Consider the following 24,480-nt stretch of genomic DNA (forward strand, 5'->3'; position numbering starts at 1 on the left):
CGTGGTGTACTCAATACGATGTCACAGTGAAGTGTCCGTACGTGGTGTACTCAATACGATGTCACAGTGAAGTGTCAGTACGTGGTGTACTCAATACGATGTCACAGTGAAGTGTCAGTACGTGGTGTACTCAATACGATGTCACAGTGAAGTGTCAGTACGTGGTGTACTCAATACGATGTCACAGTGAAGTGTCAGTACGTGGTGTACTCAATACGATGTCACAGTGAAGTGTCAGTACGTGGTGTACTCAATACGATGTCACAGTGAAGTGTCAGTACGTGGTGTACTCAATACCATGTCACAGAGAAGTGTCAGTACGTGGTTTACTCAATACGATGTCACAGTGAAGTGTCAGTACGTGGTGAACTCAATACGATGTCACAGTGAAGTGTCAGTACGTGGTGTACTCAATACGATGTCACAGTGAAGTGTCAGTACGTGGATTACTCAGGACGATGTCACAGTGAAGTGTCAGTACGTGGTGTACTCAATACCATGTCACAGTGAAGTGTCAGTACGTGGTGTACTCAATACCATGTCACAGTGAAGTGTCAGTACGTGGTTTACTCAATACGATGTCACAGTGAAGTGTCAGTACGTGGTGTACTCAATACTATGTCACAGTGAAGTGTCAGTACGTGGTGTACTCAATACGATGTCACAGTGAAGTGTCAGTACGTGGTGTACTCAATACTATGTCACAGTGAAGTGTCAGTACGTGGTGTACTCAATACGATGGCACAGTGAAAGCATGCACTGATTCCACGTTGTCTGCTGGCATCTTCAAGCTCTGAAGATTAAAAATATGAAAATTATGATTAAAATTAATTGTCCGAAATCGATTTAGAAACAATTTCATCTTATTCCTTGTAGGTCCCTGATTCCAAAAACATATCTAGATATTAAATGTTTGGATTAAAAACAAAGTCAGTACGCTAAAAAGAATAGAGATACAGAAAAGCGTGTTATCCTGCTCAGCGCGACCATTACCGCACTATTCTGGCTTGTTGATTTCACTGCCTTTGCCACGAGCGGTGGACTGACTAAACTACGAGTATGTGGTCTTGGTGAAAAAATGCAGTGCGTTCAGTTTCATTCTGTGAGTTCGACAGCTTGACTAAATGTTATTTCGCCTTACGCGACTTGTTTCTTTCTGTTTGAGGGTTTGTATGTTTCTTTATCATAAAGGTCTGTGTTTGTGAGTGTGTGTGTGTGTCAGTGTGTGTGTATGTGTTTGAGATGTGTGTATGTGCATGCATGTGTTTATATGTTGTGCAGTATGTGTGTGAATGTGTATTTGGTGTGTTTGATCACGAACACAGAAGAAGAAGATGTGTTTTTTGGCAGTCATTGCGGTATGCATGTATGTTTAAAAAAAATCTCATTGTGTGATGTGTGTTGTGATCGTGATGTTGCCCAACAGACCCAGCGGGACCACTGTCTGGGAATGCTGAAGGGCGGCAAGGAACTGGTGGAGGTCCCCAATTTCACCGTCTCCCTGGCGACAGGGGAAACTATCCTCCCCTCGAACACGGTAAGCCAGCAGACACACACCTGCATGAGCTTGCGTGCATGCAGAAAAGTCATTAGGCAAACACGCAAAGTGCCATCCCATTCACACAAACACAAATGTATACACTTACCATGGGTGGGATTCTTCCGGTATATGCCGGAAATCCGGATTCGGAATGTCTGGTGATGTTTTTTTGGTTGTTAATTATACAAATCCTTCAGTGTCCGGGGGCCCCAAGACCCCCCCCCCCCCCTCTTAAATTTCTTCAGGCTTCATGACAGTTTTCAGTCCTACCCATGACTCGCGCACAATAGACAATGTTTGGGAATAACTATATCGGCTTCATATGGGTTGTGAAAGACTGAATACTCTTTCTCTCAGGGAGTGAAACTTGACCACGTGACATTATAGGCCAGTCACTAGCGAGCGTGTGTTTGAAACATGTGGACAAGAAACACGTGTGGAAATCTTGCCTCACTAAAAGCAAGACCATTCACTCATTCACAACCCATACAATGTATGGATAACATCCACGGCTGCCAATGTCGTGGTCTCAATGTACAGGTATTTTTGTAATTTGGTGTTTTAGTGACGGGAATGATAAATTAGGGCCTGATATGTCCATTTGAAATCTAGTCAACCCGTACACTAAAACTCACACTTGTAATTTGGTGTTTTAGTGACCGTGTGGACAAGAAACACGTGTGGAAAGCTTGCCTCACTAAAAGCAAGACTATTCACTCATTCACAACCCATGCGAACCTGACCAGAGTTATTCCCGGAGATGGTCTTATTATTTAGGTTTGCGGATGAGGATACATGCGCTTGAACTCTCCTCCCTCATTTGAGTTAACTCCTTTTGGTTTGCAATTTCAGATGAGCGACTTGAACTGTGAAAGAGTCTTTGCTATAGTAAGGCATTTAGAAACTTGTTCTTTCTTTTTGTGCCTGACTTTGTTCAGATGGGGAGCAACAGCCTTCCTTTTGGACCCAGCCCAGTGGACAGCTCAGCTGATCCTTTGTCATTGCCTGCCGCCTCCGCTTCCCTGCACATGGCAACCCCTTCCACAGCGACGGTATCCACGGCAACACTCTCACAGCCCTCTGGTGCCGATGAGGGCAGCTGCCGCAAGAAACAGCGCCTGGATGTGGGAGAAGCGATGGAGAGGTTGGGGGAACTTCCAGCGCCTCTGAAAACCAGGACGGACAGACCAGGCTTCAGGATCGGCAAAGTCCCCTTCGTCCCTCCTGCTGGCTGTCTTCTGACTTCTGCCGCGTCTTCGCTGCCATGGTCTGGTGAGAGGGAGCTGACTGCGGCTGTAGGTCAGGAGGTCGTTGTGACGGAACCTGCTGATCGTCTGCAGACACCTGCCGCCTGTACCAATGCACCGTCGGAAAATGCAAAAAGTGTGTTGTCTGCCATGTCAACATCCGATAGTTTACAGAGAGAGAAAGCATCTGAGAACACGTTATATGCGTCATGTGCCGTATCAACATCAGATTGTTTACAGAAAGGGAAAGTATCAGAGACGAAGACTGTGGGCGTGACGTTGACCTCTGAGAGCAAGCAGTTACTGAAGATTGAAGAGAGGGGGCACAAGGGGTCTGTTGAGTCACCGTGCGGGCATGCTGACAAGGGGTCTGTTGAGTCACCGTGCGGGCATGCTGACAAGGAAGAAGTGTTGCAAAGTGAGGAGAAAGAATTGTCTTTAGAACAGGAGAACAAGTGTCGGGGTCAGACGTCAGACAATCACGACAGGGAAGTGTCATCAGGAGGGACACACGCCACACCTTGTGTGCAAAGAAAGCTACCTGAGAAAAACGTGGAGTCTGCAACAGCCGGTGTTTCATCTTTAGAGCCCAGCCTGTGTCCAGTATCTAGTTCACCTTCCAAGGGAATTGTGTCCAGTAGTGTTGATTCACAGCCTGGTGCAGAGTGTCAGAGGAGCTCTGAAAATAAAAAAGAGGAATCGCATCTCGCCCAAGAACTTCGTGCTGTAGGGAACACGAAAGTGAAGTGTGAAGCCCCAGCAAAGAATAAACCTTTACCGATAGGAGAAACATCTCTGAACCTAATAGATACAGATTTGAAGTGTGAAATATCAAGTGCCAAAGAATTGTCAATGGCCAGACTGGATTCACGAGACTCTACAGACAAAGACCTGAACCCAGAGACTGTAGAGGAGAGAGAACCTGTTGTGACAGGGGAGGGAGGTGAAGAGCAGAGTGCAGATACAGACAAGAGTGTTGAAGCTGGTGACACTGATTCAACTGTTGGTGTGAAACAAGCTGCTCAACGTAAGGAAGGCTTGGCTGAAATGCAACAGTCTCTCACTCTCCTCACGGATCTTCCATCGCTGCCACCTGACAGGGACACTGACTCAGAGACTAAAAATGGAACAGTTTGTGATGACGAGAATCCAGACCTGATTGAAGCTGATGAACCAGTGATGGAGAAGGCAGCCAGTGAAGGCAGCATGGCTGAGGACCCTGTAAAGATTGGCAAAGACTTGGCTGTCAATCAGGAATCAAAAGGAGAACAACAGAAGAAGACCCTGCACATGTTTGCCCCTGAGTCAGATACTGACGAAGAGGAGCCCTCGGGCTCGGAAAATGGGGAGGTAAAGGTTACAGAGAATGGAGAGGTCAAGGCCACAGAGCATGGGGAGGTCAAGGCCACAGAGAATGGGGAGGTCAAGGTTACAGAGACTGAAGAGGGCAAGGCCACAGTGAGTGGAGAGGTCAAGGCCACAGAGAATGGAGAGGTCAAGGCCACAGTGAGTGGAGAGGTCAAGGCTACTGACGCTGCCTTGGAGACAGGTGTCGGTGTGAACAGGTTAGTGGTAACTGTCAGACTCTGTGGACTCTTTTTCTCTTGTGCTTGTAAAATTCAATGCTTCACATTAATTTTCTCATCAAAGTCATGTCCATGTGTGCACACTGTACCTATTACATTTGGTTTGGTTTGGCTTGCATCTATCTATCAAGGACACTTTTGAATTCTCACTTTTTTGATGAGCGCAGTGGCCCAGTGAATAAGACGCCGGCCTCCTATGCAGAAGGTCGTGGGTTCAAATCCCGGCTGCCCCTGATTGGTTAAGGGTGGATATTTTTCCGATGGTCAACTTATGTGCAGACTTGCTGGTAGTCCTTATCCCCCTTTGTGTGTACACACAAGCACAACACCATGTGCACACGGAGTCGCAGTTCGGTGGATAATAGAAACAGGAAAATACCCAGCATGCTACCCCCCAAAAGTGGCGAATGTCTGCCTGAATGGCGTGGCAAGAACAGTCAAATGCATTAAAGTGGCGAATGTCTGCCTGAATGGCGTGGCAAGAACAGTCAAATGCATTAAAGTGGCGAATGTCTGCCTGAATGGCGTGGCAAGAACAGTCAAATGCATTAAAGTGGCGAATGTCTGCCTGAATGGCGGGGCAAGAACAGTCAAATGCATTAAAGTGGCGAATGTCTGCCTGAATGGCGTGGCAAGAACAGTCAAATGCATTAAAGTGGCGAATGTCTGCCTGAATGGCGTGGCAAGAACAGTCAAATGCATTAAAGTGGCGAATGTCTGCCTGAATGGCGTGGCAAGAACAGTCAAATGCATTAAAGTGGCGAATGTCTGCCTGAATGGCGTGGCAAGAACAGTCAAATGCATTAAAGTGGCGAATGTCTGCCTGAATGGCGTGGCAAGAACAGTCAAATGCATTAAAGTGGCGAATGTCTGCCTGAATGGCGGGGCAAGAACAGTCAAATGCATTAAAGTGGCGAATGTCTGCCTGAATGGCGTGGCAAGAACAGTCAAATGCATTAAAGTGGCGAATGTCTGCCTGAATGGCGTGGCAAGAACAGTCAAATGCATTAAAGTGGCGAATGTCTGCCTGAATGGCGTGGCAAGAACAGTCAAATGCATTAAAGTGGCGAATGTCTGCCTGAATGGCGTGGCAAGAACAGTCAAATGCATTAAAGTGGCGAATGTCTGCCTGAATGGCGGGGCAAGAACAGTCAAATGCATTAAAGTGGCGAATGTCTGCCTGAATGGCGTGGCAAGAACAGTCAAATGCATTAAAGTGGCGAATGTCTGCCTGAATGGCGTGGCAAGAACAGTCAAATGCATTAAAGTGGCAAATGTCTGCCTGAATGGCGGGGCAAGAACAGTCAAATGCATTAAAGTGGCGAATGTCTGCCTGAATGGCGTGGCAAGAACAGTCAAATGCATTAAAGTGGCGAATGTCTGCCTGAATGGCGTGGCAAGAACAGTCAAATGCATTAAAGTGGCGAATGTCTGCCTGAATGGCGTGGCAAGAACAGTCAAATGCATTAAAGTGGCGAATGTCTGCCTGAATGGCGTGGCAAGAACAGTCAAATGCATTAAAGTGGCGAATGTCTGCCTGAATGGCGGGGCAAGAACAGTCAAATGCATTAAAGTGGCGAATGTCTGCCTGAATGGCGGGGCAAGAACAGTCAAATGCATTAAAGTGGCGAATGTCTGCCTGAATGGCGGGGCAAGAACAGTCAAATGCATTAAAGTGGCGAATGTCTGCCTGAATGGCGTGGCAAGAACAGTCAAATACATTAAAGTGGCGAATGTCTGCCTGAATGGCGTGGCAAGAACAGTCAAATGCATTAAAGTGGCGAATGTCTGCCTGAATGGCGTGGCAAGAACAGTCAAATGCATTAAAGTGGCGAATGTCTGCCTGAATGGCGTGGCAAGAACAGTCAAATGCATTAAAGTGGCGAATGTCTGCCTGACTGGCGTGGCAAGAACAGTCAAATGCATTAAAGTGGCGAATGTCTGCCTGAATGGCGTGGCAAGAACAGTCAAATGCATTAAAGTGGCGAATGTCTGCCTGAATGGCGTGGCAAGAACAGTCAAATGCATTAAAGTGGCGAATGTCTGCCTGAATGGCGTGGCAAGAACAGTCAAATGCATTAAAGTGGCGAATGTCTGCCTGAATGGCGTGGCAAGAACAGTCAAATGCATTAAAGTGGGATTTTCAGCCCATGAACAAAGATCAAAAGAACAACTCTCATTTTGAGTCTAAGAAATTGTCTTTGTGCAGGCAGCTTGGTTTTTTGTGCTTGCTTTTGTTAGCGCTAACAGGATGATTTTGTTTCAATGTGCTTTGTGCAGCACTGTAGCTTGTGAGCGCGAGAGTTCTACAGCCGTTGACCAGCACCCACCAGAGGCCAGCAACGACGTGAAGAACGCCGCCATGTCACCGCCAAGCAAGAAAACCCCTGTGACAAGTGCAGAAGACACTGAAGTGCCAGGTGCGGCTTTACCGGTGCAGGCCACTGTGTCAGATAGCTCGGCGGTCTCTTACGGCAGAGGAGTGTGCGAGGCCTCTGCACAAAGTGAAAACACAACAGCTGCTGAAGACCAAGTCAGGGACAAGTTGGAGAAGGTATGTCTGTGAGTGTGTTGGGGGGGGGGGGGGGCATACTTAAATAAGATTTTTCATTTTTACAGCAGTTCTATCCCTGTAGGATATTGTACAGGTATGGGAATTGTTCGCCGAAAGGCAAATTTCCGCCATATTTATTTTTGTTCCGCCGAAAAAAACAAAAGATTCTGTAAACTGAATTTAATGGCAAACTTGGAGCTCAGATGACACCAAATTGCACAATTTGGGTTCTTTGGAGACATTTTTTTCCGGGGAGGCATGTGCCCGGACCCCCCCTAGTAAGGGTAGTCGCTTCGCGCCGTCGACTTTGATATTACTTACAAGTTTTCAGCCTTTTTTATATTTTTCAATTCCCATGCCTGATTGTAAATAGCTGTCAGCTATTGCAAGAATGGGTAAATTATGGTACATTATTATCATTGTTATTATTATTATTATTCAGGAGACTGGTGAGGGAGAGGACGAGGGTGTGACGGAGGAAAGCAGGGAGGGAACTCTGGCCGACCAGGTGTTTGAGAGTGTGTGCACCAAGCTGAGAGAGCTGTACCCCACACAGTGCATGGACCACCAGTGGTTACAGGTTGGTGTACCAACAATCAAAGGTGTTTGAGAGTGTGTGCACCAAGCTGAGAGAGCTGTACCCCACACAGTGCATGGACCACCAGTGGTTACAGGTTGGTGTACCAACAATCAAAGGTGTTTGGTTATGCTCACAGAGGATGTGAGTAAGTGTATTTCTTTCGAATACATCACCTCAATTTAACTAATAGGAGTTACCTTACTTACGAGTGCTAGACTGAGAAGCGTCCTATGTTACCAGTACTAGACTGTAAACAAGGTCGCTAACTCTAGATTTCCGTCGGTATACCATTTAGGGGAGTAGTCTCCCTTTGTCGGTAGTACCTCTCTGCGCATGTGCCAATGCCCATAATCCCCAGTTTCAATTTCTTGCTACGGGGAGCTAGACGTGTATTTAGACCTTTCCCGTCTAAGAAGACTTCCTTCACAGGAACTACAACATTCACCTTCAATCACGGTTTGGGCTTTCCTTTTTAAGGGCGATTACTACGCCCGTATACATTCAATGATTCATCACGTTGAACAACGTAACGAACCGTGAAAATGAAAGTGAAACGGCTTAAAAATGTAACAAAGTTACTTGGTCATAAGTAGAAGGTACTTCAATCATCAATGATACCTTGTTGACACACAGAGCCTAACAGGCTCCGTTACTTGTCTTTTTTAACTAGTGAACATGCAATTGAACGACAACTATTCTTTACTCAGTCGTTACGAATGTCGAACAGATATTTACAGCGGTTGGACCGGTTTCATTGGCGCAATAGAACTCCGCGAACGATAACTTACCTTGCCGCTTTCAATGGAAAGCAACGGCAGGTCACCCTACACATCAATGTAGGAATACGAACAAGACCTTCAACTTCGAAATTACCCGGAAGTTTTTTGCGTTTTAACAGCTTTTTATCGACTACAGCGACTGCATGCGCGTTATCCCGACCGGAAGCGCATTTCTGATCCGAATTTTTAGGCGTACAAAGTACCGAGCGCCCGCGAAGGTTACATACGGCGTATGAATACTTCTGTCATTACAAACTGCGATGACTTTTGCGGGCAGCGTAGATACGGAACGCAGTACGCTTGAACGCTGATTGAACTGAAGGCACAGAGCGCCCGCGAATGTTACATATGGCGTATGAATACTTTGGTCATTACAAACTGCGATGACTTTTGCGGGCAGCGTAGATACGGAACGCAGTACGCTTGAACGCTGATAGAACTGAAAGCGGGTTGTATCAAAGAATAACAACAACAAACCTCGCCCGCTTGGAAAGAAAACCAAACACTGAGATTGAGATATGCGCCTCCGGGAATATTACGGAGGGAACTTCCTTTACTCTCAGAGAAAGGCAAGTAATTCTCTCTCCTATGTTTCTCGGAAACGATGTTTTCTGCGGTTGGCAGATTATGGTTTTGGTATTTTTATCAGATGATCATGGTGGACTCACAGAGACCACGTGGTGGTACTTCTTCAAATTGGATAAATACTTTCCTTGCCAACTTAACTTGATTAACTTGTAAACTTGTATGCGTGCATACATACACATTATATATATATATATATATATATATATATATATTAAAAAAAAAAAAAAAAAAAAAAAAAAAAAATTTTTTTTTTTAAATTGACAAGGAAGAATTAAAGTGTATGCAAACACAGATGGGACATCTTTATTGGGATATAATCCTTTTATTCTTGGCAAAGGGTATCAAAGAAGTCAGTTGATGTTACAAATTCCATTTTCATGGAGTGTTTAACCCAATGCCCCCTGACAAAAAAATGGCAGGCAGCCTTCTAAATCCTGAGCAAAGGGAAACTACTCCGCACAACATGCACACATACAAAACAAAACAATTCATATAAAATCATAGAGTACTCACATTTATATAGAAGATGGCAGAATAACTCGAGAATACACTATAGTTTCATATGCAAGTATGTTCTGTCCACTTCCGATGTACTAAATGTTGTTTAAATAAAAAAATCCAGCAAGTGTTCTTCAAAAACGTCCAACGTGTCAGCCTTACACCAATATATGTTGAAAACTCCCAGAAAAATCCTCCAGAAAGTCCTGTTGTCGAATAACAACACCCAGATCGATGTCAGACTCATCCCCTTTCAAAGTAGAAAACATTCGAAAGGCGTGTCAGAATCGTCATCTGAGTTCCCCATGATCGAACACCATACTTCCAAACCTTCGTTCAACGCCTTTTTGTCAGACAAAAAAATCCCAAACTTTGAAAATTCACAGCTAACACACTATCGCATCGATTCAAACTCTGCAAACGCTAGAATGAAGCAGCCGGAAGGAAGTGCATTAATCACATCCGGTCGCAAGGCCTTATGGGTAAGGCTCAAAGCGAAAGTGAAAGTAGGTGACCCAGTGTTTAGCGGGCCATGCCGGGCGTTTCAGGGATTTCATAGGGCACTTCCGGCGGGCCATGCCGGGCGGTTCAGGGGGCATTGGGTTAAATCAGCTATCTGAGTGGTAAAAGATTTAACTTATGGATAAACTCAAGTGTTTACACTTTGAGATTTACACTCAGCTAAAATCTGTTGATACCACAGTGCCAGGAGACAGCTCTTCAAATTCAATTAGAACAGGCACACATATATACTTATGTTCTGTTCCAGTGCACAATTGATGTACATTACACTTGAATGACATGTTATGAATAATATACAGTTGAAACCATGCCTTAGGGGCATGAATAAACTTGGTTGTTAACACATGAGTATTACACTCAGCCGAGTTTTTTCACAACATGCAAGATCGAGCAAGGCTCTGAATAATACTCACAGGGGAGCTTCCTATAATGTTGTCATGCCTCTACTTATTCCTGGTTCGTAGGCAAAACCTAAGCCTTTGACCTTTAACAAGGCCACATCTCTACTGTTGTCACCTAATCCTACGACTAGGTTCTCAGAAGTAGACAACAGGACCTAACAATAAGAGGCCGCCCTTAAATAACACTGGCTCTAGTCAGGTTCATACAAGGGATACAATGTTTATCATTTCATATTATGGAAAATATAACATATTTGCTAAACGGATGTTGTTACAACACACAATTAACTATGCCTCCTAGACAGAGCGGCTACTCTCATGAGAAAGGTACTGGATAAACTCTTGGCACATCCATGCCGTTATCAGTACGAGGGGGAATTAAGTCATATTGACATGTATTTATATATATGTAGACATTACCAAACAGACAATGTCGGGCGCTCTGGGGGAATACCTCCAGTAAGCACAGGAAGAGACAGGCTTCCTTTTCGCCCTGATAACTCCCAGGATCGTTGCGACAGCTTATGACAGACCCTCCAGCTGTCAGGCAAGATGTCCACTGGGCGTAACATGAGTAGAATCTCCCTGAGGTAGCTACAGCCTCGTCTGCAACCTCTCCCTTGAGGTGACCCCGAAACACGGCTGTTGACAGGACTGGGCCCCTCCCACCACTATCTTTGCCAGGGTTCCCCATCATGATGGTGGCTTCATGCATTTTGACTACCAGTATTCAGTGCTGCAAACTGCCTGTAGCGATGCTTCAGCACCGGAAGGACAGCTCCCGCCCCCCCATTGCCTGTCTACCACCTCCTGACGGACTGAGGAAGACCTAATGTTTAACGCTCTTGGAACTAGACCAACACTTCACGCCGGACCATATTCAGCAGTGCCCGGCTACACAGAAGTCTGGGAGTGTGAGGAGAATGCCTAGAGCCTCCTAGTTATCTTCATCACCTGGAATGGAGAGCTAATGGTTAGAGGCTACAACCTTCACACCGGGGAGCCGCCCTACCAGTAACAAGATGGCACCTGCAATCTGCATACAGATCACCAGTCAAACAGCGGTGGACAACTGAACAGGGTATAGTAGTCACATCAGTTTCCATGCATACTGCAAGCTCTTGAGGTCTCTAGATGTCTCCTTCGGATACACAGCTACAAGACAGACACTGCGTACCAAGATAAGAGGAATCAAAGTGTCTCAAGACATTTGCCTGAGGAAACGACTCTGAAGATCACTCACACTTGGAGTGGAGCTTGTTCAACAGGGTAACAGGCCCAAGAATCTTGCCATACAAGCGTCGGGCAACACGGGTGAGCATGTTCAGGCTACATCACAAGGCGGGGAGCTGTTGGAGATAACGCAGAGACGGGGGAAGAAGTGCTCTGAGATCGTCAAGTACAGAATGCTTTCTTGACCTGTGGACGGACTCAGCGTAACAACTTGTAAGAGTTGCCCCTTCTTCCTGAATGTCATCTGACACCCGCATCAGCCAGGGGATGATGATAGAAATGTCAGATTGTACAGTCGACACTCAACAGAGGATGTCCGACACCTGTAACAGGTCACATCTCGACTGATAATGGTAACAACTCTGGCAGAAGCATCAACAGGAGAGACGACAGTAGACGTCCTAGAGAAGGGATGGGCCGTTTAAGATCACTGGGCAGGTGCCCCTGAGATGATCAGCAGCTTTTGGAAGACAACCTACCCCAGGGTCAGGCAGTCCTTAGGCTACTAAACCTCATGGTTATCATCCTTGGACCAAGTCAAGAACCGCCCTGATATGGCGCTTCGTGGTCGGCTGGGCGTTAAGCAAACAAACAAACCAAGTCAAGGCAAAACCCTTCAACAGGGACAGCACTCAACCTACGTCATGCTTCAGAGACGGACAGACTTGACTAAAGAGGGAATGTCTCCCGAGGTGACTCCGCCCGTTTTTCCATGGACTTTCCAGGAAGGACACTGAGAGATAGTCTGAGGTCTGGCCAGCCATCCGCACTATGAGATCCATGGGCCAGATTTCATAGATCAAGGAGGACCTCTCAGCCCATGCGGATTGATTAGTGCTGCCAGACATCTTGGACTGGGTAAACCATACGTCCCTCCATCATTGAGTCAAATTTTCCTGGAACAAGTAGAGCTTCCTCTACCTTTAGGGGTATTGGGTACGGCCACAGACACACTTGGATTTGGGAAGGCTCAGCCACCCCTTCCAACCGAACCTTGAATTGGACAAGCTTCGTTTGCCTCTTACAACTGGAGCTCTAAGATCCCTGGACCACAGAGATAAGACCTAGAGGTATTCCTCCCCCGAAAGGCATAATGAGTGCGGCAATACCTTTGACAGTGGGTGAATGTGTCCATCCCATCCATATGTAGGCTCTCAGATGCCTGGACTCAAAAGCTAAGGGAGCTGGAGGAAAGAGACACAGTGAGATCCTAGCAGGAGCTAGGAATACCACACAAGGCTATCTCCCTCGCTCCCAGTCTACGGTGACACAAGGTTATTGGGTGAGTATAAGTTGTGTCACTCTAAGAGCTTGAGGTAGAGACACAGTGAGATCCTAGCTGGAGCCAGGAATACCACACCAGCCTTTTCTCCCTCGCTCGAAGAGCCTGAGGTAGAGACACAGTGAGATCCTAGCTGGAGCCAGGAATACCACACCAGCCTATCTCACTCACTCCCAGTCTACGGCTACGCGTCGTTTTTGGGCGAGAAACGTGGCAACTCGGGTGCTGACTAAGACCTTTGTCAAGTCAGAACTATGCATCAGACCAAGAGAGTACACCTCCTGCCTCAGGCAGGGGCCTGAAAACAACTTTGCATAGTCACCCTAGAGCTCAGCTCCACAAACAGCTGAAGTGCCCCAGAGCTCACAAAGCTATGCTGGTCAGACAATGCAACACTTGCCGCTCGCAGCCACGCCTACTGAAAATCCAGATATGGACTTGGGTGATCTAGGCAGAAGTACTACTGAGATCACAACATAAGACATCTTTGTGAGTTCAACTACCAGGGGGCAGAACTTTGCATCAGCCCAAGATAGTGCACCTTCGGCCATAGGCCGGAGAACATCACTGCATAGTCATCTAAGAACTTGTGAGCTCTACAGAAATCTGGAGTGTCCCAGAACCCACAAAACCTATGCTGGGCAGACAACCCAGCAGATGCCACCTACAACCATGTTTACAGAAAACCTAGATCAAGGACCTGGCTGATCAAGCCAGAAAACGGTCCTGCTGAAATCACAAATGGGACCTCTCAGTGAGTTGCATGCCAGGCATGGCACCCTCTTGAGTAAGACAAGAGCGGTCATTCAGCCAATAAGGGCTCAGAGATGCCCATGGTCACTGGGGACCCCCTCACGCTATAAGTGTGGAATTTCAAAGTAAGAAGCAGGTTTTCCCCTTGGGTAAAGGCAATACAGCTGGCTGTCTTTCACTGGCTATTCTAGGACAAATGGTACCTATAACCATTAAGGGTAGGCTTATAGCCCCCACATGCGTTGAGACAGGCACAGGAAAGGTGCAGACAGTGACCGTACTGCTGAGCGCACTTGCGCTTACTTCCTGTCACGCAGGAGGAACAGCTAAGTCAGCCTGAATTTACACTGGTATCTGTGCCTACCATCCTCATTAGAGAGGTAAATTCAGAGAGGATATATATATATATTCATTCATGCGACTGGCACAATTGTTTGCCATGGAAAGTGGTGCCTCAGACCAGAATTCTACAGGATCTCTGGAAACTCTGTCAATCTCCCTTAAATGGAGGATCAGTCGCAGAGACGCACCTTGGTGATAAGTTCAAGGTATTAGAGGAATTGTTATCTCTGACCATTCCTCATCTTTTAGGTCGTTCACCTGATCCGCCTGCAGAACTTTACGTTGCTGGGGAGTTGGGTCGCTCAAGGCGCATAATGGCAAGTCATAACCATAACCCAACATTGATAAAGACAAGTGATCAGAGGAATAGTAACGACCATCGAGTAGAAACCAGCTCTACATTGACAGGTGGGACTTTCTTTCGATTGTCCCTTTCTGGAGCAAGTTGACACAGTGGCAACAATGCAACTTGCCACTCGCCCGACTCAGGATTTCTTGCTTCTCAGTCCGATGATCTATCCTTTTCTTCCCCCGATTTTACAGGGGGGATTCCGGACAAATGGGCTGAGTCGGGTGAGGTGACACTAGATTACCGATCGAAAGTCAACCCTCCAGCCTGTTATCTATTCTCCTATTAGTTAAATTGAGGTGATGTATTCGAAAGAAATATGTATTTTTTACAAGTAAAATGACTATTTCTAAGAATACTCACCTCAATTTAACCAGAGACCCTCCCACCAACCCCGCTATTGACTTAATAGCTTCGAATTGAAACTGGGGATTATGGGCATTGGCACATGCGCAGAGAGGTACTACCGACAAAGGGAGACTACTCCCCTAAATGGTATACCGACGGAAATCTAGAGTTAGCGACCTTGTTTACAGTCTAGTACTGGTAACATAGGACGCTTCTCAGTCTAGCACTCGTAAGTAAGGTAACTCCTATTAGTTAAATTGAGGTGAGTATTCTTAGAAATAGTCATTTTACTTGTAAAAAATACATTTTTTGTATTGATGAATCAGGTGTTATAATAGGTAGGAAGGTCTTTCTTTCTTTATTTGGTGTTTAACGTCGTTTTTCAACCGTTCAAGGTAGGAAGGTCTTCAAATTGAGGACATTTCACTGACAGTTTGAACAGAAAACCTGAAAAAGCAAGGACTTGGGGGGGGGGGGGGGGGGGTGAATGTGTCCTGTCCACTGTATTTGCAATGTCGGCTCCCAAAAATGCAGACTTTCTTTTGTTCCCTTGGCCTGTGAGATTGACTAGAATATCGCTGTCATGATAAAGTAGGGACACTGTTCACAGGTGTCGAGGGTGTCCTTTCATGTAGAGGTTATTCAATAGGTTAGTGTGGGGGAGGGAAGGGGGGGGGGGAGGTTTTGCAATGTGGGTTTGAGCAAGAGTGTGGGTATTCAATCTTGAGACAAGTTCATTTGACTTCTGAGTACACAAACAAACTGAACGATATTTTAATGTTTTTGTGGGTGTTTTTTCTCTCTCTTGTGTGACTTGCACAGAGGACAGCGGAGGAACAGACCAGGCTGTGCCTGAAGCAGTTAAACGTGCCAGCAGAGCAGGGCACCACCCCCAGTCAAGGCACACCTGTCAGCCCTCCACAGGCTGGCACCACCCCCAGTCAAGGCACACCTGTCAGCCCTCCACAGGCTGGCACCACCCCCACCTCCCTCTCCCTGTCCCCACAACAGAGCCGACGTCTGCAGCAGACACTAGAGCGAGCAGCCACTGGCCAGGTGAGTTCTGCTCAGCTCTGTACTCCTTGCAACGCTGGATGTGTTTCTGCTTTACCTTCTTTGTAAGGCCAACGACAAGAAAGTTTTGTTTCCCCCTCCCGACCCTGTGTGTCCCTCCTGACCCTAGGACTTGTTTTTGAGTCACTTGAGAAAAAGTGACTCTATGTAATCGGTCAGTGTTAGTCTGTCCGGCCGTCCGGCCGGCCGTCCGTAGACACCACCTTAACGTTGGACTTTTCTCGGAAACTATCAAAGCGATCGGGCTCATATTTTGTTTAGTCGTGACCTCCAATGACCTCTACACTTTAACGATGGTTTCGTTGACCTTTGACCTTTTTCAAGGTCACAGGTCAGCGTCAAAGGAAAAATTAGACATTTTATATCTTTGACAAAGTTCATCGGATGTGATTGAAACTTTGTAGGATTATTCTTTACATCAAAGTATTTACATCTGTAGCCTTTTACGAACGTTATCAGAAAAACAAGGGAGATAACTAGCCTTTTCTGTTCGGCAACACACAACTTAACGTTGGGCTTTTCTCGGAAACTATAAAAGTGACCGGGCTCAAATTTTATGTGAACGTGACTCATTGTGTTGTGAATAGCAATTTCTTCCTGTCCATCTGATGCCTCATATAATATTCAGAACTGCGAAAGTGACTCGATCGAGCATTTGCTCTTCTTGTTTACTCTTCAAAATGACAACTTTCGATTCTGCAGACTTTATAAGGATTGTTACTCTTATACAACACCCAGGGGACACAGTTCACACAATGTTTGGGCAATAAAAGGATATGTGCACCTGTGTAAATAAAAAATAAACTTTAATCAAAACAAGGAAACAAAGTGAGGGTTCTACTTTTTGTGACGGCCTTGTTTTAGGAAACGAACATTTATTTTAATGTTTTGTACCTAACCAGTTTGAGGGCAGAAAATGGCCGTTGAAACAGTTGATGATTCCAGCTTGAAGTTGGTCTCACCACCTTTTGTATTGTCGTGAACCAAAATATTATGCAGTGTAAATGGTACACTGTATTTCAGAATGTTGCCTCTTGTCACAAGCTGCCTTTTGTTTCAGTCTCGGCCTGCTGACGGTCCTGCCTCCCTAGGGTCTATCAAGGACTCCAAGAGCGACACAGACCAGCAACAAGATTTGCTGACCGAGAGAGATGAAGTGTTAGCCCACCACAATGCGGCTAGATGTGACACAGACCAGACACAGAACTTGCAGACCAGGATGCACGAAGTGTTAGCTCAGCACAAGGCGACCATTGAGCGCCAGGACGCAACGTTGCGGCGAGCGGGAGACGTGCAGCGAACCCTGGTGGCCCTCAACCAGCGCAGTCTGCAGGACCCCGCTGACCACCGGCTGGCCGCAGACATCGACAGGAGGCTGAGGGAGTACCAGGCGCTGCTTGACCGGGCAGACACCCTGCAGCAAGAGGTGTCACGCCTCGCACAGCTTCACGCATCGCTCGCCATGTCGCAGCCACATCAACCGCTTGCAGGTAAGAAAACAGGAGATTCCTGTTTAATGTTATGTTTTACATTCCCTCTTGTTGTAAAATGTTCCTCTTACAAAATCGGATACTTTGTGTGCAACATCTAGGCTGGGGGAAGCTGAGAAAAATGTATATTTGCGCACTACAAAGAACCCTTGGCTTTTGCAGGGCAAAATTGTAAGATGTTAAAACAAAATGTCAAGCCTAAAATGAATGTGCTAAAAGGTAGCTCTTTCTCACTGTAAAGAGAAAGTTGATGGTCAGCAAGGGACGGCATAGTGACATCCCCTTAGTTACACAGGAAAAATTGTGCGAATCGCCGCTCACACACCCACACTCCCTTTTTCCTCTCGAGTTTAGTAGTCATCTGTTTTCATACCTGCTCTGTATGCTTCTTTGCCAGGGGCCACCACAGCGCCGCACAATCTTCTTCAGCCTGGTATCAAGCCCGCATTGCCCGTGCCAGGATTTGCACAGAGAGCCCAACCTTCACAGCTGTCGTCTGGCTTGGGATCAGCCTTTGTCTCGGTGCAGTCATCGTTCCCAGCTTTAACCAACATGAGACCCACCCTGGTCGCACCCTTCCAGTTTCCCTCAGGTTTGAACCAGCCAGGCTTTCAGTTCCAGGGCCCTGCGTTCTCTGCTTTCAGTGCTCCGTTGTCTGCCTTTAGCTGTCTGCCCACTACCTCTCTGGCTTCCGCTGGTGCAGGGAGCATGGCTCCGTTGTCCGCAAACTTCATGGTTCCCGGCTGTGTCAGACCTTTTGGCGGTCTGCCAACAACCTCTGTGCCGTCCAGTGCTTTGGGAACTGGGAACAGCTTTCCTGCAGCTACTCCGCCTCACAGATATTTCTCTCCCAGGTCTTCTTGTCCAAATTCTGCGGGATCTTTGGCCAACTTAACAACAACGTCTGTGGCTTCAGGTGCCGGAGGACCTCCGTTGGGAAGATCCGTTACCAGCAATGCAAGCATTTCACTGCGACAGGAGCTGAAGAGTTTGGTGAACCAAACCGTCAAGACCACTGCAACACCAGTAAGGCAGCGCGACGAGGATGAGAGAAAACAGCTACAGAGTGACTGCGCCCCAGGGTTGTCGGAAGCTTGGGCTTTTGACACGAGCGACGAGGATGAGAGAAAACAGCTACAGAGTGACTGCGCCCCAGGGTTGTCGGAAGCTTGGGCTTTTGACACGAGCGACAAGGAGCCTGCCCCGCCCAGTTCCACATTGTTATCGCAGAAAGCCAGGCCTGGCGGTGGCACCACCTGTACCAGCGCCGGTGCCAAAGAGGGTTTGCAGGGAGGTGTCGGTGTAGCCGTCCGCAAGGCAAAGGGAGGTAAGTGTACACACTCATATTATTCATAGTTAATATTTAGAGCGCTGAGAGCACAGATCCCTGTGGGTTGCATTCTATAAGCTGTCATTATTATTATATGATATTATACCAGGGGGGACTCCATCGTTATTATATCGGCTTTACTGGGAAAGGGTAGTGGCATCACATGTCCATAATCAGGAGTGTACATATTCATTTTGTTAGAAGGCTGATTGGGTAAAAAGGAATCCATGTTTTAGGAAGACGAAGATGCGGTATGAAGAGGTATGAAGTATTACTATGGTTACAAATATGAGGTATGAAGCATCACTATGGTTACAAATGTGAGGTATGAAGCATCACTCTAGTTGCAATGATGAGGTATCAAGCATCACTATGGTTACACGATGAGGTATTAAGCATCACTATGCAGGGCTTCATTTACTAGTGTGCCCTGCGCCATTGGCACATTAAATCTGAAAATGTCCCATCACAATTCCCTTCAGTGCGTCAAAGGGCGCATTGACATTACGTACCACTGCGCCACCAAATGTACACTTTACATCGGATTACACGCACACACTCACATGCACATAATTATACACATACACACACACACACACGCACACATACACACACACACGCACACATACATACACACACACACACACACACACACACACACACACACACACACACACACACACACACACACACACACACACACAGAGATAACACGATATAGCGGCTAATTCTGAGATGGCACCATATTGCACCATTTTGTATCTTTGGTCAAAACGCGTACAGGCCTCTTTGGCGCTTCTTGGCTTCGACTATGTCACATCGGAATTTGGTTGAGGCGGACAAATGTCCCATTGCCTTTTTTTCCCAGGTTAAACCCTGACTATGGTTACAATGATGAGGTATCAAGCATCACTATGGTTACAAAGATGCGGTATCAAGCATTACTATGGTCACGACGATAAGGTATGAAGCATTGCAATGGTTACAATGATGAGGTATGAAACATTACTATGGTCACGACGATGAGGTATGAAGCATCGCTATGGTTACAGATACAGCCACTGCACCACGCATCCCACGGGGCTTTGTCTTCACTGCAACACAGCCGTCATCCACAAAGGAGAGTAAGAACACCGCCCCCATCACCACCCCCACCACCACCACCAACAACAGCAACCAGAAGCGCCAGAGACCTGTGTCTCCCCCTCCCCCTGCCGTCCCGTCCAGCCCCACAAAACTAGCAGCTCCGGCCAAGACATCCCCTCAGGCATTCAAGGCACTGCTGCCGCTCAAACCCATCAAGGTTTGTATACAGTGGAACCCCCTTTGAAGACCCCCCAATATAAGACTCCCTCCAAGGGAGATAACTAGCCTTTTCTGTTCGGCAACACACAACTTAACGTTGGGCTTTTCTCGGAAACTATAAAAGTGACCGGGCTCAAATTTTATGTGAACGTGACTCATTGTGTTGTGAATAGCAATTTCTTCCTGTCCATCTGATGCCTCATATAATATTCAGAACTGCGAAAGTGACTCGATCGAGCGTTTGCTCTTCTTGTTACATGTGTTTTTATGTTTGTCTTGGAGTTGTAAAATGCGTCGAGCTGTTATTTTGACTTGTGGTATAGAAAAGTGAATTATTATCATTATCATCATCATTATTATCATTATCATCATTATTATTATTATTATTATTATTATTATTATTCAGGTGTCCACCAACCGGTACGCGGCGCTAGCCTCACTGGGGGCAGGCAAGCCTGACACAGACATCCAGGAAACTGCTCACCCTGTGTGCAAGTTGCTGTCAGCGTCTTTCTCTGCGTCCTCAGACAAGGTCAGGAATGAGAACATTTCTACTATTGGAGAATCACTCCTTGTGAAGCTCACTTGGTGTTTTTTATATGGAAAATGGACACACTTTGCTGACTGTGGTGAAGCTCACTTGGTGTTTTTTATATGGAAAATGGACACACTTTGCTGACTGTGGTGCTGATAGCAACACACGTGAATTCTTCCCTTTGAACCTCTCTAGGTGTTCATGTCGTCTCTTACATCAGGGTAAAGAAAACTGAAACATTTGTCTACATTTTGGGCTGTAGAAGATTTGGCAAACCTTATTTTCTCTTTGACAATGTTTTATTTTCGTGTCTGATGCGTGCAGGCAGAAGAGGGAGAACAGACCAACCGTGGCCGCAAGACGGCAGCGAGCGACACTGAGGGGCAGGGCCTGAGCACCAAGAAAAGAAGCCTGGGGGCTGGGGACACAGGCCTTGAGCTTGGGTCGGACCCAGCAGAGGGAGACGCTGACGACTGGCAGGTGAGCGGTTCCAGACGGCACCGCAAAAGGGAGGGCAGGAGGAAGTCTACCCGCCAGCCTCAGCGCAAGCAAGGGTCCACCCCGCCCATGACCTCTGTCTCACGCAGCAGTCGCAGCAGTTCTTCCTCGTCAGAGACCAGAGGTTTCACCCCTGTGGGCGGCACTGGTTGGACCAGGTCAAGAAGCACAACGCCCACAGGTGTAACAGATAGCGGGGCAAGGTGCACAACGCCCACAGGTGTCACAGGTAGGAGCGGGGCAAAGTGCACAACGCCCACAGGTGTGTCAGCCTCAGTGTCCAGCTCACATTGGACCCCACCTGTGGCGTCGTCTCGCGCCTCTCCTCTCCCCGTGCCTGAGAACTGGGAGGACGAGATTGACCCTTACCCTGTGAGGCGCGGCATGATCTCCTCTCACCCCACCCGCCTGGCCTGTTCCAGCTGGACCGACCCCCCATCCCCTTCCCGCCCCCTCCTCCCCGGGCCCCCCGCCCCCCTAAAGCCGGTCAGGACCAGGTGCGGGATAACCAAGCGACCCCCGTGCCTCATGTCCATGGTGGTGAAGCCGGCTAACCCAGAACTGTGCCGCATAGAAAACCTGGCGTCTGGCGCCGTTTGTAAAGATGGCCAGTCTGCCAGTATTGTTTCTCAAGTCAGCAACCCCTCAGCTAGTGCCGTGTCCAAAGACAGCACTTCTCCTCAAGTCAACAAATCCTCAGCTAATGCCGTGTCCAAAGACAGCACTTCTCCTCAATTCAACATCTCGGCCAGTGCCAGTGTTGTTCCCCAAGCAGACAACCCCTCGACCAGTGCCTTGCCTCAGCTCGATAGTTTCTCCTTCTCCAAGAAGCTGCCAGGGGCGTGCGATGCTGGGTCGGCTTCAGGTCGGCCGCGGCTCAACGTCAACAAGGGCTTCCTGGGACAGCTAATAAGCAACAACGAGCAGTCCAACTGGGGCCGCCAAAGCCCCACCAACAACAGGTCAAGGAGGAGCTCGCTCACACCAGGTACGTACTGACAAAGCCCCACCAACAACAGGTCAAGGAGGAGCTCGCTCACACCAGGTACGTACTGACAAAGTCCCACCAACAACAGGTCAAGGAGGAGCTCGCTCACAACAGGTACGTACTGACAGATGTCAGGCACCAGGAGGAACTCGCTCACACCAGGTACGGACTGACAGATGTCAGGCACCAGGAGGAATTCGCACTTAAACTTTGCCGTCATCTCATTAGAATAGACGTTTAATGGACAAAACCCTTGTCGGGCTTTAAAGCAGCGTGGCAGAGTAAGAACCCCTTTTACTGATGCAAGCTTTTCAGAACTAGGCTTTATCCTAGCGTCAAGACAAACAACTACGTGATGTGTATGTTATGCAGCGTGCGCCTATTGTAATTCCCTTTTCTTTCAAAAATATATCCATCGGAGCCACGCTTGACCGCAGATTGCTTAACGATCACTGACATTGTTTGCTAAGCTTGTTTGTTTTCTTAAACTTGCGTTACCTCAAGCAAAACCCAAATGACCTCGGTCAAAACATGTCAGCGATCACTGCGGGCAAGCCATCATTGTCACAACGAATCGTGAACTCCTATGAGTATAATTTTGAGAGAAAAGGGTATCATATTAAGCTTTTAAGCTTTAAAAATTGTGGGTGATTTTTGTATTGTTGTGGCCGTGTGTGCAGGTGGGAAGTCGGACACAAAGGGCGAAGAGAGCCAGGCAGAGAGCCAGGCAGAGAGCCCTGTGGAGGATGCATGGCAGAAGGTAACTAAGCAGGCAGGGTGTAGCACATTGCAACTCCATTTTAAGACCTCCACAAATCTGACAAAATTAGGTCTTAAGTCATTGTCTTCCAGGTACGGATATATCCGTACCCACTCATATGGCTCTATCTGACCAGGCACGGATATATCCGCTCAGACTGTTGGCTTCAGTTGCTTACTGTAACGTCGTTCTAACGCCTGCATTCCAGTGTGTTGATACACAGTTTTTACACAGTCCTACAATTCTGAGTGATCTGCTGCAGCACAGCTGTTCTCGGCTAAAAAAAAATGTGTCAACATAGGTGGGGTAGAAAGTGTTATGTGAGGAATTTTCAGACCTGGGAACCCATACGATTTCGCCGTATTTTGTACACCTGATTGTCTAAAATTACGATCAGTACGGTGGGTGAAAAAAAAAATAGGACGAGAAAAATTCCTTGACTACTTTTCTTCACAAGCGCATCCCTGTCATTCCTGTATATTTACTGGGGCACTGTATATTTACTGGGGCACTGTATATTTACTGGGGCACTGTATATTTACTGGGGCACTGTATATTTACTGGGGCACTGTATATTTACTGGGGCACTGTATATTTACTGGGGCACTGTATATTTACTGGGGCATTGTATATTTACTGGGGCACTGTCTATGGACTGGGGCACTGTCTATGGACTGGGGCACTGTCTATGGACTGGGGCACTGTCTATGGACTGGGGCACTGTCTATGGACTGGGGCACTGTCTATGGACTGGGGCACTGTCTATGGACTGGGGCACTGTCTATGGACTGGGGCACTGTCTATGGACTGGGGCACTGTCTATGGACTGGGGCACTGTCTATGGACTGGGGCACTGTCTATGGACTTGACTGGGGCACTGTCTATGGACTTGACTGGGGCACTGTCTATGGACTTGACTGGGGCACTGTCTATGGACTTGACTGGGGCACTGTCTATGGACTTGACTGGGGCACTGTCTATGGACTGGGGCACTGTCTATGGACTGGGGCACTGTCTATGGACTGGGGCACTGTCTATGGACTTGACTGGGGCACTGTCTATGGACTTGACTGGGGCACTGTCTATGGACTGGGGCACTGTCTATGGACTGGGGCACTGTCTATGGACTGGGGCACTGTCTATGGACTGGGGCACTGTCTATTGACTTGACTGGGGCACTGTCTATGGACTGGGGCACTGTCTATGGACTGGTGCACTGTCTATGGACTGGGGCACTGTCTATGGACTGGGGCACTGTCTATTTACTGGGGCACTGTCTATTTACTGGGGCACTGTATATTTACTGGGGCACTGATTATATTTACTGGGGCACTGATTATATTAATGATAAGAAATATCGCTGGATAAGTCTGCATTTGATCAATGATTACAGCTTTTGTCATTACACATTGAAAGATGCAGCTGTTTTAAATGTATTGGTAAACTTAACTAACGGTGCAACGGACGCGTGCGAAATGTTCAAATGTTGTGTGGAGTTCACTTGATTTTCTGAAAATACGCCAAGTTTGTTTGAGAATACTCCAAGTGCAAAACACCGGTTCCCAGGTCTGAGTTTTATAATAGAGGTAAAGTAACCGAGGTTATGAACAGAACATCTGACAAAGCAAAGGGGGGGGTCTTACAGTGGGGGTCTTACAGTGGGGGTCTTATAAGGGGGGTCTTGAAGGGGGGGTCTTAAAGGGGGTCTTATAAGGGGGGTCTTATAAGGGGGGTCTTAAAAGGGGTCTTATTAAGGGGGTCTTATTAAGGGGGTCTTAAAAGGGGTCTTAAGTGGGGGGTCTTAAAGGGGGGTCTTAAAGTGGGGGTCTTAAGTGGGGGGTCTTAAAGGGGGTCTTCAAAGGGGGTCCAGGGTTCGTACAGAGTCCTTGAACCCTGGA

At 47.3% G+C, this 24,480-nt stretch overlaps 1 protein-coding gene across 1 annotated transcript in view; it reads left to right on the plus strand.

Moving 5' to 3' along the window:
• Positions 1-298: 298 nt before the first annotated feature.
• Positions 299-24,480, plus strand: part of LOC138972039 (mucin-19-like) — a 35,729-nt gene continuing 11,547 nt past the window's right edge. Inside the window, exons 1-14 of the mRNA XM_070344879.1 lie at positions 299-313; positions 1,427-1,537; positions 2,479-4,352; positions 6,654-6,927; positions 7,370-7,507; positions 11,564-11,694; positions 12,679-12,730; positions 15,425-15,658; positions 16,737-17,166; positions 17,564-18,493; positions 19,549-19,799; positions 20,208-20,333; positions 20,661-21,822; positions 22,503-22,582. Coding sequence (XP_070200980.1) covers positions 299-313; positions 1,427-1,537; positions 2,479-4,352; positions 6,654-6,927; positions 7,370-7,507; positions 11,564-11,694; positions 12,679-12,730; positions 15,425-15,658; positions 16,737-17,166; positions 17,564-18,493; positions 19,549-19,799; positions 20,208-20,333; positions 20,661-21,822; positions 22,503-22,582 — 5,808 coding nt within the window. The remainder of the gene's footprint in view (positions 314-1,426; positions 1,538-2,478; positions 4,353-6,653; positions 6,928-7,369; positions 7,508-11,563; positions 11,695-12,678; positions 12,731-15,424; positions 15,659-16,736; positions 17,167-17,563; positions 18,494-19,548; positions 19,800-20,207; positions 20,334-20,660; positions 21,823-22,502; positions 22,583-24,480) is intronic.

This window comes from Littorina saxatilis, linkage group LG7 (assembly GCF_037325665.1).
Source record: "Littorina saxatilis isolate snail1 linkage group LG7, US_GU_Lsax_2.0, whole genome shotgun sequence".
Lineage (NCBI taxonomy): Eukaryota > Metazoa > Mollusca > Gastropoda > Littorinimorpha > Littorinidae > Littorina > Littorina saxatilis.